The 21,544-nt window shown below is 45.7% G+C and overlaps 1 protein-coding gene across 1 annotated transcript in view; it reads left to right on the forward strand.

Moving 5' to 3' along the window:
- The window catches only part of LOC119432426 (HEAT repeat-containing protein 3-like), a 50,597-nt gene that overhangs the window by 17,132 nt on the left and 11,921 nt on the right, over positions 1-21,544 (forward strand). Inside the window, exons 4-13 of the mRNA XM_037699596.2 lie at positions 522-616; positions 692-801; positions 2,712-2,840; positions 3,473-3,615; positions 5,931-5,978; positions 6,049-6,145; positions 7,040-7,128; positions 7,203-7,348; positions 11,307-11,443; positions 20,816-21,066. Of these exons, the coding sequence (XP_037555524.1) occupies positions 522-616; positions 692-801; positions 2,712-2,840; positions 3,473-3,615; positions 5,931-5,978; positions 6,049-6,145; positions 7,040-7,128; positions 7,203-7,348; positions 11,307-11,443; positions 20,816-21,066 (1,245 nt within the window). The remainder of the gene's footprint in view (positions 1-521; positions 617-691; positions 802-2,711; positions 2,841-3,472; positions 3,616-5,930; positions 5,979-6,048; positions 6,146-7,039; positions 7,129-7,202; positions 7,349-11,306; positions 11,444-20,815; positions 21,067-21,544) is intronic.

Genomic DNA, 21,544 nt, shown 5'->3' on the forward strand with positions numbered 1-21,544 from the left:
GTGTGTGTGTGTGTGTGTGTGTGTGTGTGTGTGTGTGTGTGTGTGTGTGTGTGTGTGTGTGTGTGTGTGCACGTGTGTAAATGCATACTGTTTAGCTTAGCACCGTTAAAGAAACTTTGCTTATTGCACCTATGTTGCAACACACACACATCGTGTCAAAATCATACTAACATAAACAACTTTACCGGTGTATATTTTATTGTATGAAAGGCTAACAGCAATTTTAGACTTATAAAGCTTGTGAACATGATTTGTAGGATGCTCCTTGCTGTTGCCTGCTTTAAAAAGGGCACGACTCATGTCAAGCATTTCTTCCTCTTTAGTCTCACCTCTTCTGTTCTGGTGGGAAATAAATATTATTATAAAAACATGTCAAGACAGTCCCTTGGAACCTTGCTTCATTCTTTGCTATGTTTTGAATGCCGGGGTTTTCCTAGTGACATTTGGGTACCTCGGAACATCGCTTGTGATATTAGAAAGTATTCTTATGGCACTGAGATTTATTTTCCACTTTATTGCAGTACAATTCTCCTTGGAAGCCTGCTGAGTCACAAGAGAAAATAGATTCAAAGACTGAAGTTTTTTATGAAGGTGTACATTTATTGTGGAATTTGTGGTGAGTGCACCATATCTATGCACCTTTTCACAGGTTAATTATTAAACTATTTTCTTATCATGTCTTCACTTGCAGTGAGAGCAGTGAAACCTCGGTGTCTGTATTCAACCGAGAAAGGTTATGGACAGTGCTGCTTCCCTGTATGGATGTGGGCATATATGGCACAAAGATAGCAACAGCTGTAGGTAAGTGCCATTTATGTTACCCCATGCTGCTTCTGTCAGAGATTAGAAAGACTTTTTCGACATGCTGCAGGCATGGTCGGCTTAAAGCTCCAATGCTATAAAAACATAGAAAAAAAATTATTTTCAGCATCCATAACTGTAGAAACAAAGCAACATTTGCCACTTGTTTGCTCCATGTGAACGGTGCATTCTTGCTATGACAAGAGTGTAGCAGGTGAAATGTGCACTTTTGGTAATTTTATTCTGATGCAATGCTCATACATTGAGGGCAGTAGTGACACAGGTTGGAACGCTAGAAAAGCTCAATATCTATATGGGTGAACTATTCTGTTCACTTTGGTTAATTTGATCCTGATGAAAGCAGGTCACCCTCAATAAGTCTTATTAAAGGAAAGGGCAAAAATGTTGGAATTTTTGGCTATTTCATTTACACAAAAAATGTCAGTTACGCCCGAAAGGCGAAGCATCGTTTGCGGTAGCAAATTATTAGACAGCTATATGCAGTAAGGTAAGTATGGCCGTGTAAATTGCATTAAACATTTGCTTACTCTCCAAGTGAACAATAATGGTGTCGTGTGCACAGGCAAACATGAACAGATCTTACTTGATGACTGCGGACACTCACTACCAGAACGCTGGCGTGATGAAGAGCGGCAGCAGCGGCGAGCGAACGCTTCGTGCTGCCACTAGTTTCAGTGCATCTCCAAAACTTGAGATTATGCAACCTCCAACACTAGGTGCATGAGAATACAGCGCAGACGAAGCCACCAATCATCTCGGCTCACGGAGCCTTTGTACCCGTCGAAGATAGTCTCCAAGATAAAGCGCGCGCAGCCGTGCTCAGCTGCACCATGCATGCCAACGGCTGGAATAGAATTATAAAAAAGAATTGAAAAGACGTGCTTGCTTGCGTGCCTGCGTCCCCCCCCCCTCCCCTCTGTGCTTTTTCACGCCCGAAATTGGGCTAATGGGAAGATGGTGCACATCAAGGCACCATACTTCTCAGCTCACCCTCTAACGCTTTCCCTCAAACCTACAGCATACAATGCTGCGGGGCGCGTTAGGATCTTTTCGCACTTGGACTTTATACGGAACACCATAGGGACAGCGGAAATCCGCCTGGAGTCCTCCTATAATTGCTATCGCAATAACATAACCGGCGGTCATCTGCTGTCAAGCCAGTTGTAAAAAAAAAATTCCTTGTGAGAGCATGGCATGGAACACTTTGATTAGTTTGAGCACCTTTTTGGTATTGACTTTGTGTGACACTATCGTCTCTGTGGTGTCAAGTCCTGCGTCATCAATGCTCACACAGCCACATTGTGTCTCTTGCTAGCAACGTTGCCAATAACTCAACTACTTGGGTCTTTGGTAATCACGGGATCTCATGGAATTGATCTTTGGTAGAAGATAACATTTCTTCAAACGTTCCTTCTGTTCCTCGCCTATTCTGCTCCCTTTTCATTGGTCCCTCCCTCCACCGCACCTTTTTCTCCTTTTGTTCACAACACCTGTGCTGTCCCTGCCTCCACTGGAATTTAAAAACAAAGAAAGAGAGCTACTAGGATGAAATACATGCGCTGTTCGCACATTTAGAAGGTAAGGCTTCTCCCCATTCACATTTTTCCCAGTAGAATTAAGCGGTAAGTCAGGTTTTGTTACTAATTGGAACTTGCCCCATTTTTCTTGCTGTTACACACAGGAAGTGTGTACATTGGGATTGAAAAATGAAAGGCTTGGCCCATACATTGCATTACCATTGGCAGACCCTTCAGGCAGATTTAATTAACCAGCATCAAACTAATGGAATTAAAGTGTATGTGTCCTTCAATCCCCCCCCCCCTCCCCTCCCCCATTCTTTGCCAACATTTTAAAATTGCAAACATCAATTTCTGTGGTCTCTTTTGCAGGGCACTGCTTGCATGCTGTTTCTGAGGACAATGCAGAGCTGGCTGAATGTCTGAATGACTTTGAAGCGAGCATTTTCAAAATTTCATCAGAAGATCCCGGTGTAATACTACTTCAGGTTCTCTCAGCAGGTAACACACGCAGTACATTCTTCACTGAGCTGCTAAATACCTCGCACCTTCCTTAACTAGCAAAGTCTTGAAATAAATTTATGAAGGATTACTGTGACAGCATATTAAATAGTATGGAAACAATCGGAGTAGGGATAGAAATAAAGGCGAACATTGTACTGGATAGACATGCTTGGAGAGCACAGTTGACTTTCATTAACTCAGCTTTAGCAGGTAATTCACGCATGATGCAAATTATTAGAATTTCAAATTGAAAATTCTTATACAAAAGCCTAGGCACCTTTTTTAACGGTTGAACACAGTTAATGGATTCTTGGTGGCCATGGAACTCTGCTTTTGAGCATGAAGTGGCAGGTGCGATTTTTGGCTGCACCAGCTGCATTCCAATGGGGGTGGAATGCAAGAAATTATTGTGTATCGAGCATTGGGTGCATAGTAAAGAAATCCAGATAGTCAAACACTACTTGCACTTTTAATAAGATTTGGCATTCGAGTCCACCCTTTGTACTCTGTGAAGACAGGCATGTTAGATATCTCGATTAAGCTGCATGCATTGCATTTTGTGCTGTGATACATTTCAATTAGGCCAGTCTAACCCTGAGCTTTCCCTCACTTGACTTTGTCCACTGCAGGGATCCTGATAAATATCAGAGAAGTTCAGGAAGTTCCCTTGGTGCCTGCTGTGTTGCCACTCATTCCTGTTTTGGCTAAGGCACTGTCTCTGCCAGTACTCGATCAAATAAAGAAGTTGTCAGAGAAGGTGGCTCAGCATCAAGTAAGATTTTTGTATGTCTATTGTTTAGTCGCAAAAGGAGTAGTGAAAGCTTTGAACTCTTTCCAGTAAATATGGTGTGCACAAACACCTATTACAGAAGCTTTGGTGCTTTTTAAAGATCCCCATTTGGCCTGAAATATTTCTAGAAGGCTTATAAAATAGGTGATCAATGATGTCCTCATTAACTTTCACCATTAAGCCACTGTAAGCATTTATAGGACGACTGTCTCATGAAGCTTGGCAATTTTTTTATTCGTGCTGTGAAGCACGAATCATAAGTGACGGGAAAGAAATCTATTGCTGTTGTTTTGGCGATTTGTGCATTCAATATTAAGCATCTTAAGAATTGTGTACGTGCCTGTTCTTGCAAAAGGCACTCGTGTCTGCAGCAAGAGATGGGAAGCCACACCGGTGTTCCCAAGTGTGCTTTGAAATTGGCCGCGAGGCAGCATACAGTAGCACCTACAGGAGCTACAGGTGGCACACAGGGCATATCACAAACTGAACCGAGTTCTCCAAGTTGCTCGGCATGCCAGGGAACTTGGCCTAACAGAGTCTGTCTTGTGTATTTTATGCGGAGTGATTTTCGCTTTCTCTGCTGTTGAATTAGAAGGTAAAGTGGTCTAAACAAAATGATAACTGAAGCTTTGAATTTTGTCACACAAATAAGTAACTTTGAAGCTTTACTATATGTAAAGTGAAGTACAGAGTTGCGGCGGCAGGTAGCAGCATCCATCATTGCAAAGGCCGTAAGGGAGCGCGGAGGGCGGAGTCGAGTCCAGCCGTGGTTGCACCTCACTTTAACAGTCCTTAATTTAAAAAGCTGAAATTTCTGTTTTAGTACTCGTATTTCTATTTCAAAATTTTAGTTTCGATGAAGATCATGTACTTTTTATGACGACTTAGTGAAGTACTTCTGTATTGCAATGAAACAGCGCTGAAGACAAACACAAAAAAGAAACAAGACTGCTACACACCCACCATGTAAGCCCAGTGGCTATGGCATGTGCTGCTGAGCTGGAGGTTGCACATGTCATCTCTGCCATGGGGGCCAGATTCTAATGGAGGCATAATGCAAAAACGCTCGTGTACCGTGCATTGGGTTCACCTTAAAGAACCCCAAGTGGTCAGAATTAATCCGTAGCCCCCCCCCCCCCCCCATTATGGCGTGCCTCATAGTCTGATCGTGGTTTTTGTACAGCAAAGCTCAGAATTAATTTTTTTTTTTTTTTTTTAAGATTGCAACAAGACAGCTCACCATCTAGTCATTTCTCCTTTTTGTCTTTGTAGTGCTGCTTCATCATTTTACTACATCAAATCGTCCAGCTGTCCCTACTTTTGTAGTTATGTATTGCAGTTTGAATTTAATGAAATTCTGACACATCACATGCACAAAGAAGGGCAGGCAGACTTAAGCAGCATTGGCATATGTCTTTCTGTATGCAGACATTTTTGGCAATCGCAGGCAAGTGGAGTAAATTGCACCACTGTGCCAGCTGTGCTCTCGGTATAAAACTTGTGTGAGGTGCTGCTTTCATGTAACCCATGTCAGCAGCATGGAGAATGGGATGAACTAGGAGGGAGTTCAAGAAGCATTATGTCGCAGCGTTGAAGCACAGGAATCGAAAATGAGAAGGAGCCAATGGTTTGACATTTCTGCCATGCACTGTGTGATGAAACAAGTTTTATTTCTACATTTTTAAATATTTTTTTTCCGCAGGCAGCACATAATGCGTTTACTTTCTCTACTACCTTTGCTGGAATCGGTCAGTGTTCATCTTGTCTGTCTTGTTATTGTTTTTGTATTGTCGTGCTGCTGCCAGTAGTTACTGTGGCACACATTGCAGCTTCATGTGTTGCTAGTAGAGTGTGCTAGAAAACTAGGTGTTGCTACAGTACCCTAAACCAGCAAACAATGCAAGTCTGGCCTTGGCCGCTAGTAATGTTTGTGGTGCTATCCGACAGTGGGTTTGTGCGCTAGGTTTGGCTTGTGCAGCAGCTTTGCTTTCTCCAGCCTCATAACATACAAAATATGGCAGCAATTGCGAAAATATTCAAATTTCTTGCACAATTTTTATTTATACATTCATACTGACAAGATTCTATTATTTGAGGGCATTTCAACTCTCTCTGGTTGCTACTCTTTCCATTGTCTGAAAATGGAAATGGCACAATGGCACTGTACAAATTAGTTATGCAGTGCAGTTTGTAGCCATAAAATGCCCGAATAAATGATTTTTTAAGAGTAAATCATTATGAGTTAGCTTGACTGATTGAAGAATACTTGTGTATACTTTCTGGCATGCTATGTATAGGCAGCCACAAAACGGAGAAATGTGGACACAGAAGAAGCAGAAGAGGAAGTAAGTAGCTTTTTAGCCACTCTGACCGCGTGTTGTGACAACTCATTCTTATAAATTGTACTTTGAACAGGAGAAGACCATTGATCGGATCGTTGCATTAGTTTTGGATGCCTTGATGGCCAAGCAAACTGCCCTGGAAATTCTTTCCAACCTCTGCTGTGGAGAAGGTACTTGCACAAAAAACTTCATAAAACCAAAGGTGTGTATTAAAGGGGCCCTGAAACACTTTTCTAACTAAGCATTGCAGAAGCGAGGGCAAGCGATTTTTCATGGTGTTTGACACAAAATTGTAAATTCCTTGCTGCATGCAGTGCAGTAATAGTTAGTTCACATGTTCACAGCAGCGTCTACGACAGATCGGCACCGTTCTTTTACTAGTATGTTCAAAAAGTGTTTCAGGGCTCCTTTAATAATGAAAACTGCTTGCAGTTTGTCCCACATGGTGATAGTGTATGTTTGCACTAGGAAGGCAAGTAGTGTATTATTATATTTGCAATCTTAGATTACAGGTTATGAGGTGTGTTACATTGACGCAGCTGGGCCATGTGTTAGCACCGTTTGCAGTGTGCACCATAATGTGAGCAGTGGTATCCCTTTCATTTGCTTGTACATATAAATATTTACATCCAGCTGCTGCAACTGGGAACCAAATTCACATAACTGGCTTTCATAAGGCCTGCTCTTGACCAAGGGTGCAGGTCAGAAAACAGCCAGTGGCTTTAGAGGGAGCTTTAGCCTTGCGAACTCCACGGCTACAATTTGTAAATTGCAATATGGGCCATCAAGTAATTAGTTAAAAACTTAATTAGTGAATTTCTGTTAATTATTCGATTATGCATTTCAAGTTCTTGTGCAAGTAATGTCCGCCTCTTCGAGTAGACCAGCTCATGAACTAGAATTGTGCTATCTGCCACAGGCAACCTTTAAGAATTTTTGAAAGTGTTCGCTGAAACACCCTGTATATAATTTTTTTTTTTTTTCTTGGGCTGTTTCGAAGTTTCTTGTTTTTGTGACACAATTTATGCAACATTGATATAATTTGTGTTCATATGGTGGCACAGGTGATGACGAGTCTGAAGATGTTGACGTTTCTGACGATAGCTCAGATACCTTTGATGGTGACATGGAGACTGAGGAAACTTCTGCCATTGTAAGAACCCACATGATCGTCCTTTAGTGACAGCACCATGACAATGGACTAAAATACTTTTATCTTTATTTCAGTTCCCTCTGAATATATCTTCTGAATTTCATGAGGCTCTGATGGCACAGAACATTGTCTACAAAGTCCTGGACCATGTAAGCCAAATGGATGATGCATTTGGCAGTTGTCTTGGCGAACACAAGCTTTCAGCCGCAGTGCCAAAAAGGTACTGCTTTTCATTTGACAAAATGAACACAGTTGCTTGTTTTTGTCTATTTCAGGGCATCCCTTAACTCCACCTTGTTGTTCTTAAAAGCTTGGGTGTTACAAAAAGGAAGAAAAAGCAATTACTGCTGCCACAATAGAAGCTACTATTTCAAATTTAGTGTTTGAAGGGGCTCCCATAAACAAGCACGTTTTGATAGCACGTGCTTTATTAAATGACTTTGCTCATGAAGTCATAAACACTGTAAAACTGTGAAAGGTGAACCTTTCATTGCAATTTATTTACATATGCATATAAATGTAGATGCATTTGCTATTGTGTGTTGGTGCAGCTCTTGGAAAGCTATTGGAGAGTTTTCAGCTGCTCCGAATCTGCAAAGCTTTCTGGTTAAGAAAACTTAGAATTGTGGGACTTAGCAGATCATTGACCAAAACACTTTCTCATCAAAGAGGATAATGCCACCGTGGCACTTGAAATCTTCTGGACATCAATATCAGTTATGGTATTTTGTTCTCAATGCGAAAATGATAATGTATTCTGTTCTTGTAGTATGTTGCTCGCTGCTGAATGCACCCCACTCTAACACGCGTAGACATTTACAATTCCATAAAGCAATCTTCATTGCCCAGATCAGCTGTACTTGTAATAAGGTGTAAGCATGAAATTAATAATTTATTCTGCCTTGTCTAATTGACCCACACATCCCCTATAGTTGCTCTGTGGTGTCCCCTGTATTACTGCTGTTTAATTCATGTTTTCATATGGCTATCATTTTGATCTCTGCTGTGTCCTTCAGTTAGCATGACTTCAAAAATTTCTCTGACCTTCCAAAGTAACCAAGATACAGTTAAACCTGCTTATAACGAACCTCCATATAACGAATTCCTGGATATAACAACGTTTTTCTATTCCCCGCCGTTGCTCCATAGAAGCACATGTATTTGAGACCTCCACGTAACGAAGTGGCAGCGGGAGACCCCCTCGAAATAACGAATTTTCCCTGCCGACAACTAGAGATTTCGCCCCAAATTTTGTCATTTTTGCGCGAGCAGCAGCCGGAAGCACCTTTTCCACCGCGACGGAATGCGAAGCGAGCGCACGTGTGCGTGCGTGCGTGCAAGCGTGTGCGAGGAGGGCCTGCATCCCTTGACCTGGCGAACTTGCCGCCGCGGGCATCACCTTACCCCTCCCTTCATTCAAACCCCTGCTGCTTGCGCGATATTTAGACGCGGTCGTCGGCTCCCCTCGTACGTTTTTACTCGCACGTACAGTATACGGCGCGCGGGGACTGCGTTATCGCCCTTGGACTTTATACGGAACATCTACGAGCCAAAACCAATTTTAGGGCCACAACGCGTCATAGACACCATCTTTAGATAGCAAATACGGATCTCAAGGGCCATACTTTTGCTGGCGGAAACCGAAAATACGTCATAGTTGTCGCCCCCGGCACTTTGGGCGGCCAATGCCATCGTGAAGCCACCAAGCCAAGCGACTTGAAAAGTCAAAATGGCCGCTCGGGCCGGCGCGGGGTGGCAGTTCGCAACGTATGATGCTGGAACGGTCCCACAGATGCGACGTAACAGCGGGGTTACCAATGCATTGGGTTCTATGAGAGCTGTGCCGGGAGCGGCCGAAAACGACATAACAGCCGGGAAAACGCAGCACCCGCAATTGTAGCAGCGGGGTTCTACTGTAACACTATACGACGCCATCATGACGCTCACTCTTCGTTTCCGATGCCTCACGCTTGTGCGAAAGGACACGCGTCCACGCATCCAGTACCTGGTGTGACATTCCAAGGATGAGTGCTTCGACGAAAACGGAAAACGGGTGCGCGTTACGATCGAGGGCCCGTTAGAATCGAGTAATACGGTAAGCGTTTCTTTTTCGAATTTTCGTGCCGAACCTGCATATAACGAAATCCTCTTTATAACAAAGTTTTTCGGGAATTTGTCAATTTCCTTATATCCTGGTTTAACTGTATTTTAAATTTCCCAGTATGTTGCGCAACGTACCCACTTTATTTCTGCAAAACAGTTTTCAGTCCAACTTCTAGTTCTCTTACAGCATTTGTTTCAAATGACCCAGTGAGTGTTGTTATCTGCAATGCATGAGGCTTGGATAATTTCTTGACTCCTATAAATTACTGAGGTGCCTTCAATTTCCCATGTGCATGTTTTATTTGAATGCAAATTGATTCTAACATTTTTATGCAGCTTCACTGTAAAGAAACAGGGTGTTGAAATGGACTTCATGTTTGACACATTTTGAGAGAGGGAGAACAGTTTCATGTACAAAATAGGTAACAGCCATATATCTGGAGAAAAAGTATTGTTTATATGCTGATAGGACGACCCATAAAATCACATTGCAGCTGAGAGCTTCTCTCGGTTTGTTTGCATAATATGCCAATTTCAAACTGGTTACGTGTCAAATTTTTCATTTAAATTGCAACAAGCTTGCAACCAATTTCGATGCAGGCCAATGGACCTCATCGGGCTAACTTCCACCAAATAACCAACCACCACTTTGCTGCTAACACGGTTAAATGAAGAGAACAGAACAAGAAGCATGTGTGTGACTCTTGCATTTTCATGTAATTGTCTATGATTTCTAAATGTGCACACTTTAATGCTAAAGTTTTCTGAGCACCGAAGCTGTGAAACAGTTATCTCCCTGCAAGCTGGCTGCATAGTCAGTTTCAGAGGTGTAGTGCAATAGTCGTGCAAAAAGTACAAAAATGCTCTTTCAGCTCGAAAATGTGTGCATTATATGTGAAGAAGCTTTGATTTTTCACATCATTCGTATTACATAAACTTCACAAGCTCTGCCAGTGATCATACTTTTAATCATACCAGTGTTGCATGGGGCACTTTCGATCGAAATTCAGAAATGCGTTCGAATCAGAGTTCATCGCGATGATAGTACCACGTGTGACTGGGGTATTAGATAAGTCTATCTGAATTCCTGATTTAGGACTCGGTGAGATGAATGATACTTTTTCCTAGGGCAAGTGATCATACTATACTGTAGTCTGTTCCACATCTAAAAAAAAGAATAATATATGTTTTCCTGCTTCTAGAGTGCCCATGCCTACATATACAATACAGAAACAATAGTATGTTGTCAGTATGCTTAGTATGTTGTAATCATTGTGACATTCTCTTGGATAAGTGTGCCCATAGTCACTAACCTATCTAGTTTGTGGCTACAGGTAGCAGTTTTTCAGGTATAGGTAATAACCTTAACCTATGCCATTGATACATTTGTTGTTTACTCCTCAGTGAAAAAGTGTTGTGAAGAAACTTCACAAAAAAACATAGTTAGCTGTGAGCTGGCTTTAAATTAGGCCTTAAGCAGCTGTGTGCTGTCAGTTTTTAAAAGCCAGAACATGCAATAAATCTATTTAGAAGTAATTATGTGTGTTTGCATGCATGTGTTTACACTGAAAGGTCTAGACTGGCTGAAAGATCTAGACTGCCTAATCTGCATTTATTAGAGGTCATGGAGAATACACAGTGGAAGCTCGTTGATGCGATTCTGTGTAATATGTTTTTTGGGATGGTACTCTTTTTTTTTTCCCTTTTCCCGATAATACAACTTAGTTGTTAATATGATTTTCGGATGATACGCTTTATTTTCCGGTTCCCGTGAAGATCGTATCGAGATTTCACTGTAAATTGATATTGTAACAAAACAGTTTATGCCCACAGATATAAGCAGCGTGCTTTTTGCGTGTGATTGCTTTGTGCAGTAGATAACTACTCTAGAAATGATTGTATGTTTACAGACGTATCATGGAGATTCTGTTAATTGCTGCGAGTTTGAAGACTAGTGTGTTTGCTATAGAATATTCACTAATGTGCTCTAAGTGATGGATTACACCATTAAATCGGACAACGTTTTTGGGAGATGTTTCTAGCTTTTACAATATGTATAATATGCCATTTTTCAGGGTTCATGCAGTTCGGTGCCGCGCCCTGCTTTGCATTGGCAATATGGTTCAGGCATTGGCTCCGGATGATCTTGGTGGAATTTCTGGTTTGGTTAGCATGTGGACATGTTTGGCACAACTGGCATTTGTGCAAATGGGTAAGCACAAACATATGGTATATATGCAAATGTAGAGTTCCTCTCTGATGTCTATACATGAGTGTAATAGCATTTCAGTGTTACTGTGCAATATACAGAATTCTTAAGCTCATATATGCTTATTGTGGCTCTGGGTGTGACACTGGGATGATTCTGGTGCTCCATAGATGATTCCCTGCCCGTGGACAAGGTACAGTGTATGTTAAAGTATGATACATATCTTCTATTTTTTTATACCCGTAAAATCTGAATATTGCCACGCGCCTTCAAAGGGGGCTAACGACGTTTATTTATGAGCAGCTGGGCTCTGGAGAAAATGGCGGCGAGAGCTAACCATCGAGCGGGGCGGTTAGCACGCGCACTTCGTTCTTCTTGCTCCTCTGCGCTTGCCCTATTCCCACTACTACAGGTGACATTTCCCCCCTTCCTCGGAAAGAGCATCGCCTCGATGCTCAAGAAGTGGTGTGGGAAAGGAAAAAAAAACAACAACAAAAAAACAAAAAACAAAACACGCTCAATGAAAATGCTCGAGCACAGAACACAGTGATAGCTACAGCAGCGTAGCTAGAAACAGTGCTCTACGTCTCTAGAGAGGTAAGCGCATGAGGTGCAAATGGGAGCGTAAAAATCACGAGCGCGCAACGTAGGGCTTCATGCGTACGACGTGAACGACGTCAGGGCTAGGTGGTTGTCTACGCCGTGTTTGCGCCGCACTGTCTGGAACGACTTCATAGTTCACGTCACTAATGCGGCGCAGCACTTTGTATGGGCCAAAATACCGGCTGAGCAACTTTTCACAAAGGCCACGGCGGCGAACAGGGGTCCACACCAACACTTGGTCTCCGGGACTGTAGCGCACTTGCCGGTGACGGATGTTATAGCGCCGTGCATCTGAGACTTGCTGCTCACCGATGTGCAGCCGCGCGAGCTGGCGAGCCTCCTCAGCGCGCTGAGCAAACTCTTCGGCGTCAGTAGTTAGGTGCTCGGAGTCGTGGCACGGAAGCATAGCGTCCAGCATCGTCTGTACTTCGCGGCCGTAGACGAGGCGAAAGGGTGTGAAGCGCGTTGTTTGACGGCCCTCTAAGTGGTCGATTAGAGGTCGAATTTCAGCGTCGTCACGCTGCCATCTGACCAAGTCCGACGTAGTGAGGGCGCCCAGGAAGCCGTCGTCGTCCTCTGACTGTCGACTGACAGATTCGGCGGGAGCACGCGACAACGTGTCGGCGTCTTCGTGCTTGCGGCCAGACTTATAAACTATAGTGACGTCAAATTCTTGTAGCCGCAAGCTCCACCGTGCCAGTCGTCCTGAAGGATCGCGTATGTTCGCCAACCAACATAGAGCATGGTGGTCTGTCACCACTTTGAAGGGGCGGCCGTAGAGATAAGGGCGAAACTTCGTGATCGCCCAGACGACCGCGAGACACTCTTTTTCTGTAGTAGAGTAGTTCGCCTCGGCACGGGACAGCGAGCGGCTAGCATAAGCAATTACTCTTTCAGTGCCGTCTTGACGTTGGACGAGTACTGCGCCAAGGCCGATGTTACTGGCGTCAGTATGCACCTCGGTGTCAGCCTCTTCGTCGAAATGTGCCAGGACGGGTGCTGACTGCATGCGTTGTCGTAGGTCAGCGAAGGCCGTCTGTTGCTCATGCGTCCAGGTAAATGGCGTGTCATCCCTGGTAAGGCGAGTCAGGGGTTCCGCAATCTTCGAGAAGTTGTCAATGAAGCGGCGATAATACGCACACAAGCCAGGAAGCGTCGGACGGCCTTCTTGTCGGCAGGAGGAGGAAAAGCTGCTACAGCGGCAAGTTTTTCGGGATCGGGTCGAACTCCTTTGGCGCTGACGACGTGTCCAAGAAACTTGAGCTCTTCATAACCGAAGTGGCACTTTTCTGGTTTAAGCGTGAGATCAGCCGATCGGAGCGCTTCTAGCACATGCCGCAGGCGATGAAGATGTTGCTCAAATGTTTCAGAAAAGACAACTACGTCGTCAAGATACACAAGGCAAGTCTGCCACTTCAATCCAGCGAGGACAGTATCCATCATTCGCTGGAAAGTAGCTGGGGCTGAACACAAACCGAAAGGGAGCACTCGAAATTCGTAAAGGCCGTCGGGAGTCACAAAGGCAGTTTTCTCGCGGTCTCGTTCGTCTACCTCGATCTGCCAGTATCCACTTTTCAAGTCGAGTGACGAAAAGTACTGGGCACGCCGCAGTCGATCTAACGAGTCGTCGATACGTGGCAGTGGGTACACGTCCTTTTTAGTTATGTTGTTGAGCTTCCGGTAGTCGACGCAAAAGCGTAGCGTTCCGTCTTTCTTTTTGACAAGAACGACCGGAGACGACCATGAGCTGTTGGAAGGTTCGATCACGCCGTCTTCAAGCATCTCTTGTACTTGCGTACGAATCGCTTCGCGTTCCTTTGCCGACACGCGGTAGGGCTGCTGGCGTATCGGGCGTGCGTCGTCGCATGTGATGATCCTGTGCCTTGTAACTGAAGTCTGGCGCACCTTAGACGAGCTTGCGAAGCATGCCCTGAATTCAAGCAAGAGCGCGTGCAATGCTGCCTGTTTGTCTTGAGACAACTCTGAATTAATGTCGACGTTGCCCAGTGCCTTGTCAGCCATCCTCACTGGTTCAGGGGCAAAACATTCAGCAACGTGTTCTATTTCTTCGGCAAACGCTATGGAAGTACCGCGGAAAAGGTGTCGATGCTCGTTACTAAAGTTGGTGACTAGCAACTTAGATCGGCCATCACGAAGCTGTAGCACACTTCTGGCCGCACAAACACCTTGCGTCAGTAGATACGCTAAGTTACTTTCTGCGACCACTCCACCTTCGCGCAATCCACCGCACATCACTTCGACTAGAACACTGGCTCGTGGAGGAAGCGTAACACTTTCGGCGGAAACACGTAGCGCGTCGTCACGTCGTTTGTCGGCGTTTGTGTCGATTGCTTGGTCGGCTGAGAACGTGACTACACCTCCCCGTAAGTCAATAACAGCGCCGTATTCCTGCAGGAAGTCAACTCCGAGAATGACGTCGCGGGAGCATTCTCGTAAGACAAGGCAACTCGCCACGAATGTCGATCCTCGAATCCGAACTCTTGTCGTGCAGGTTCCCAGTGGAGTAACGACGTGACCACCAGCCGTACGAATCTGCGAACCATGCCAAGGTGTAATTACTTTCCTCAGAAACGTCGCCATCTTCCCGCTTAATATAGAATAGTCCCGCTCCGGTATCCACTAAAGCGCTAACCGCATAACCGTCAATCACCACAGGTATGTCGAGCGAAAGCCGGTCATTCCGTTCAGCTGCAGTTGATGTCGGTCCGGTACCCTTCGTTACTCGCGTCGATCGGAGGTCTTCAGCGCGTCGACTGCCAGCGGCCTCGCCCCCAAAGGTCGCTGGAGTTAGTTTTCCCGGCGGGGACTTGGCGACCGTCTGCTCGAATACCGCTGAGGCGATGGTGAAATCGCCTTGGCGACGGCGAGCGCGACTGCCGCCCGGTAGGCGGTGGCATGTGTTGCTGAGCGAGATAATCTTCAATGTCCCGAGGTCGTTGGCCCAGTCGGGTGGTGGCGAGTAGGCGGAAAAGCCCCGCAACCCAAGGCGTCGGTATGGGCACTGGCGGTACAAATGATCTGCCTCACCACAGTGGAAGCACAGAGGACGGCGATCTGGAGTGCGCCAAACATCTGACTTCCGAGGGGACATGCGTCGATCGTCGGCGTAATGTACTGGTTGCTCCTGCGGAAGCACAATCGGAGGAGCGGCATGGTGAAACGGTGGAGGCGTGCGTCGTTCCTCGATGTACGGCACCGGTGAGGCTGGTGGAAGTGCAACCGGATGAGCGGCCTGGACAAACAGCGGCGGGGACGAAGCAGGCTGTCTCAACACTTCTGCGTAGGTCGCACGGTGGTGTACAGAAGGTACAGGCGCGGTGTTAGCAAAAGGAAAGTTGGACCGGAGCGCTTGGTTCACTTCATCTTTTACAACACTCGCAATGGAGCTCACCGTGGCTTGTGGCGTGCCATAAACCTTCATTAGTTCTTCGCGCACAACGGTGCGGATGAGTTCGCGAAGGTTGTCATTATTGTTTCCAATGGCCGTCAAAATGTCAGTACTCGCGTTCACTTGCCGATCATAAAAGTTCGAGCGATGCTGAAGCATCTTTTCCATACTTACAGCCTCGGCTAAAAATTCGGCGACAGTCTTGGGAGGATTGCGCACCAGACCAGCGAAGAGTTGCTCCTTCACCCCTCGCATCAGGTGACGCAGCTTCTTGTCCTCGGTCATTCCAGGGTCTGCTCGTCTGAAGAGGCGCGTCATATCTTCGACGAACGCAGTAACGCTTTCGTTGGGAAGCTGGACTCGGGCCTGGATTGCTCGTTCGGCTCGTTCGCGGCGATCGGGACTGGCGTAGTGTCTAGTAGCTGACGACGGAAGTCGCGCCACGACGTCAGTTGCTCCTCACGGTTTTGAAACCATGTACGCGCGCCGTCCTCCAGGCAAAAGTAGACATTCCTACGTTTAGTCGCGTCATCCCATTCGTTGCATTCGGCCACGCGCTCGAAGTCGGCCATCCAGTCTTCGACGTCTTCGAAGACGTCGCCATGGAACGACTTCGGCACCAGTGGATTTTGAAGCGTATACCGATTCGTCACTGAACGTTCCATACCGGTTGGGGTAGTCTGAAGCACTGTGGGGTCTTCAGTATCTTCAGGAGGCAGTCCCCGGATCCTGCGGCTGGTCCGATGGACGGGAGTATCGACTAACACAGGGCTGGTGCTTCCGCTCCCAGGAGGAGTCTGCGGCATGAGTGAGAAGTACCCAGCACCTCCACCACTTTGCCACGCGCCTTCAAAGGGGGCTAACGACGTTTATTTATGAGCAGCTGGGCTCTGGAGAAAATGGCGGCGAGAGCTAACCATCGAGCGGGGCGGTTAGCACGCGCACTTCGTTCTTCTTGCTCCTCTGCGCTTGCCCTATTCCCACTACTACAGGTGACAATATAATAGAATCCGGATGTAATGTGAGGGGTAAATTTAGGTCCGCAAGAAGGAAAGAGATTTTTCCGACATGTCATGAACACTTACCGGACTTTTATAATATTTGTTTAATAAAGCCATGCTGCCTGCTTATTGACCCTTGCTTTTCTAAATAATGCACCGTGGTTCCACGGAGAGGTGCCGCCCAGAGCGTTCGATATTCTACACTTCTTAAACGCGTGCAGACAAGTGCGCCTATGTAATGAGAAGTCAGCGGTGCTCATAAAAAGGCTCATCCAGTGCCTACTAGCCTGAGGCACGCATTGCAATGCTGTGATGCTCTAATTGAACAAGCACAACATGAATGAGTTAAAAGACATGAGGCTAATGCATGTGTTCCATGACCAAAGTACTGGAAAAGTGTGCTCACTTGCGGTGAACGAAAGGTAGCTTGTTCAGGGGCCGAGTGGCTGCCAGCGGTGATCGATGCAGTCATTGTGCGACATTGTGTGATCGTGCGTATAGCATGTAGCATGCACAACGTTGTGTGAAGTGTGGTGCGATAGCTTGACATTCGCTGCAAGATGCAGAGAGCAGTGCCAGCTTAATGTAGGCTTAGGCTGCTGAGGCCTCCTCAATTTCAGGAAAGCCACCTTCCTTGGGACCTCGCAAATGCACACAAGAAGTGTTTTTCGTCCTCGCCAGCCCCGGCAGCACGCTTCAATCACTCTGAACTGTCACCACGGCGTGGCTTTGTTACTTGTAGTTTCGGCAGCCACAATCATGGTGGTGCTGCCATCGTGCACCTTGACAACAGAGAAAAGGGATGATGGCCAGCGTGCATGCAGAAATGGGTGTCCACGTTTTCGGTTTTCTACTTCCATCCATCACAGTGCTTGACAAAAATTGATGATTGATGCACGCTGCTTGCCACATTTCATTATCAAGACCCTGTGCGTAGAATAATGTGGAAAGTTTTGGGACACAAATATAATATGAGAAGGAAAATACTATGCATGTAAAATTTGGAAAAAAAAGCCTTGTACTATTATTTGTATGCAAGTTTTTGCGGTACCTCTTGCAATATGTGATCAGTTATACCTCTAGTTCTTATGGTGGGTATTAGGTCTGTGTTGACCAGATCCAGTTCCAAGGAATTCTTCACAAAACCTGGAAACTATTTGTTTTTGGAGTTAGATATGTGAAAATACCCCAGTCACTATTGTGGGCGTGGACTCATCTTGTGTTGTCGTAATATGAAAGCATAGTGTTCAAGGTGTTGCTTCTGCTGCTATCTGTGATCCCATTCTTCAGCTATTTGGGTAGTATAGTGACATTGCTCTGCGATCTCAGCTGCTGTGGGTGTACTTCCTCTTTAGAGCCATTAGAACTACTGAGGTGGTTTGCGATGCTACGGTCCATATGTTCTTGTAATGGCATACAGTGAGCACTCCGTCGCAATGTGCTCGTCTCATGCCAGTCTGAACACATTTGATGTGTTATCGATCTATACCAAGGCGCATGAGGTACGATGGCTGCTTCTTGCATTAGTGCCATTTTAGTGCTACAGCTTCGAGGCAACAGTCAGGTTCAGTAAAGTGTATGGGAAGAAGCGCTATAATGCTTTAAAAAAAATGCTAAGAGTATACAGAGTACAGTTGAGTCCACATATCGCAATCTATTTCAAAGCGAACTTGTGGCCCCTACAAACAGTTTAACAACAACCAAAATGTTTCGCAAAGAGTCTATGAGAGAGCTGTCCACTTATAACGACCTGCTGTCCGGCTCATTCTGTTTAGAATGCGAATGGAATGAACCGTAGCTCGGCAACGTCTCAACAAGCCGGGTGAGGGGTGCTTCTGCTCATGCCACACAATGCAGCACCACACCTAATTTAAATTTTTCATCTTTTTATTTTCTTTTTGGTTTGCAGATGCACTTGTGCAGTAGTGGCATCACACAAGCAATTAAGACTGTGTGAAACGCTGTTGTATTCTCTTCTTTTTTATTGCTTGATGCCTCTCGATGCTTCTGAACACCGTGGAGCGATATTTTTTTTTTTTTTTTGACGTTTCAAACTCGGGTTCCGGCTAACTAATCAGCGAGTCATGTCAATTTGCAGTGGTAAAACATTACACTGATGTTTCTGCTATCAAATGCGGTGGCTAAACTCTAGCCACTTGATATATGCTTGTCATAAGGAACTTAAAGGTTCATTACTGGCACTATTTGACTCAACAGATAATGAATGCAAATACAGTGGAATCTCGATGATACGAATTTCACGGGGTCACGAAAAAAAATCGTATTAGCCGAAATTCGTATCATCGAAACACAATTAAAACTAGCTAAATTAAAGAGTCGAGAGGTGAACTCACTCAGGCACACGTACGTAAAAAGCATTTACAGTATAGACCACTTATAACGTAACCGTTTATAGTGCAGAACTGGCTGCAACGCAGCCTTTTCCAACTCCCGTTTACCCTCCCATAGAACTCCATGTATACGCATACCGCTTACAGTGCAGTGCAGCCGTGTGAGACGAAATTGCGGCTTCCGCGGGAAAATCTCGCCAACAAGGGCGGTAGCGAGCACGAGGTGCGCCCACCGATGGGAGAGGAGATCAACGAATGCTATGCGGAGGAGGAGCATGAGACGTGGAGCACGAGTCCAAGGGCAATAAAGTCGTCACCGTGCGCCGTATGTGCGAGTGAAAGGACGCGCACCTTCACGGGCAGCGAACGCACAGCGGAGAGCAAACGCGACTTACGTTGCGTGAAAGGCCGTGGGGGTATGGGAGGGAGGGGGGGCGACGCTGTGCTGCGGCGCCAAATGCGTATCTTGCAACCACACACAAGGGTAACTGGCGACGAAATTTCCTCACGCGAAAGGAGCAAAGCAGGAAGGTAGCGCGGGAGGGAGGGAGTGGGGGGGGGGGGGGGCTCCTACTCTTCCAACAAATGCGTTTTTGTACTTTGCGCCTGTGCCGGCTGTCGGTGTTGTCGCGCATAGTATCTTGAAAGCGATCTCCACACGGGTCTGACCTTTGTATGTGGTGTGCTTACGCCGCTCAGTTGCCGTTGAAGCGATAGACCGCACGAACCTTCGCTTGCTGCGGCGGCCGCGCGTGGGGAAGCACGGCCGCCGCAGCGAGTGAAGAGGCAAAAAGAAAAGCACAAAAGCAACAAAAGCGCCCCCGCTTCAAACTCTTCGCGCCCAGTCGCGGCTTCCACGCTGTCCGGCGTCGCGTCCGCGCCTCCGCACCAAAAGAGAAAGGGAAAACTCGCGTGACTGCGCGCTGTTCTCTTTCGCGGCCGTCGGTGGGGTGGCGTTTATTCGTATCAGCCGACGCGGGTCGAAAATCTATTCGTAACAACCGTTCTCTAGCACGTTGCAAAATAATGGGGCTCGACCGGGACCTCAGAAAAATTCGTATCATCCGGAAATTCGTATTAGCCATGATCGTATCATCGAGATTCCACTGTACAGTGCAGAAACAGACAAGTGGATGAATAATAGCAACAGATACATTTTGTGTCTGACCCTGTTATTCATCTGCTTGTCTGTTTCTGCACTGTAGTCACTTTGATTATGAATTACCAACTAGCCTGTTTTTATACCTTGTTTCAACAGATGAACCAATCAAAGGCCCAGGGCATGGTCCCCAAGGTCTCACTTCTCTAAAAAGCTTTAAATACATTGCAGGAGGCAAACCTCCATGAATAAAAAGCTGCTTTTGCTTCGCAAATCTGGCATTTCCTTCTGCTCTGAGGAGACAAATATGCACAAATATGAAAGGGCACACCAGACTTGCATTTCACTAATTTTCCTTCCTTCTGCACTAAAGTAAAAGATGATGCCATGAGCAGGATCTTTAGTACGAGAAATATTTTGGCAAATAGCAGGGAGTGAGCTTCTAGCTTGCACGTTAGCATGAATCTGTTTGAACACATTAAGTGTCCCCTTTCGTATTGGCACAAAGTGCACATCTCTACACTCTTGACAACAGAAGAAGAAACAGAAAATGCACACCCTTGCTATCAGCATCTGTAATACTGTCATTAGAAGCTTGTTTGAATGTTTTCTATACAAAGGCTCTCCTTTCAATACTCAGACTTGCATATTTAGCACCGTTAGAGGACATATCAGGTGAAAGGCCTTCGAAACAAGCAAGGAATGCCATGGCAACACTAGTCGTAACATTTTTTTCGTAGTTACTGTTGCACTCGTAAGCCTCAGCTTCTACAGTTAACTAGTTTGGTTCAGAAACCAAATAGTAACCTTAACTTTTTTTCTTTAACCTATTCATTTTGCATGGCAGTTAATTATCACCACATTATAAACATTTAGATTTTTATGAATGTGTTTAAAATGGTTTTGTTGTAGATTCCAAAGATCTTGAGCTCTTGGAGGCAAGCACCAGTGCCTGCAGGTCAGTGTTGCAGACTCTAGCCTCATCTGTCGTCAGCAGTGGAAATGGTGGCACACCACTTCTGCCTAGTGTCTCTGATGAAGAGCTTAAAGTCCTCACTCAAGTGGGCCTGCAGTGTTCTGAGCCATCTGTAAGGACTAACGTGACCCGCATCATGGCCACCTTGGGTTGCCTGTTGGGTGCACATGAGACTAATGTCCTCAAGGTTTGTTGCTTTTACAACTACTTTACCATTGTGCCTTGTGGTGCATTTCTCTGAAGAATCTTGGTAATGCAGTCATATACAGGTGCACGAGGTATTTGCAGACATAATGACGACTTCACAAATAGCAACAATATTTCAGGCAGTGTCAATATATATTCGTTGCATACTTTTCATTTTTTTCCTTTACTCCAGTATGTCTAGCCTAGATTATTGACTGAATTAAGCTTTGATAATGGCTATGTTAACGGATTAGATAGTGCATGTTGATGTTGAGCAGTGCTTCCCCAATAGTACTAGGTACAGTAGAACCCCGCTGTTATGTTCCCGGGTGCTGCGTTTTCCCGGCTATTATGTCGTTTTCGGGTGCTCCCGGCACAGCTCCCATAGAACCCAATGCATAGGTAACCCCGCTGTTACGTCGCATCTGTGGGACCGTTCCCGCATCATACGTTGCGAACTGCCACCCCGCGCCGGCCCG

The sequence above is a fragment of the Dermacentor silvarum genome, chromosome 1 (assembly GCF_013339745.2).
Source record: "Dermacentor silvarum isolate Dsil-2018 chromosome 1, BIME_Dsil_1.4, whole genome shotgun sequence".
Lineage (NCBI taxonomy): Eukaryota > Metazoa > Arthropoda > Arachnida > Ixodida > Ixodidae > Dermacentor > Dermacentor silvarum.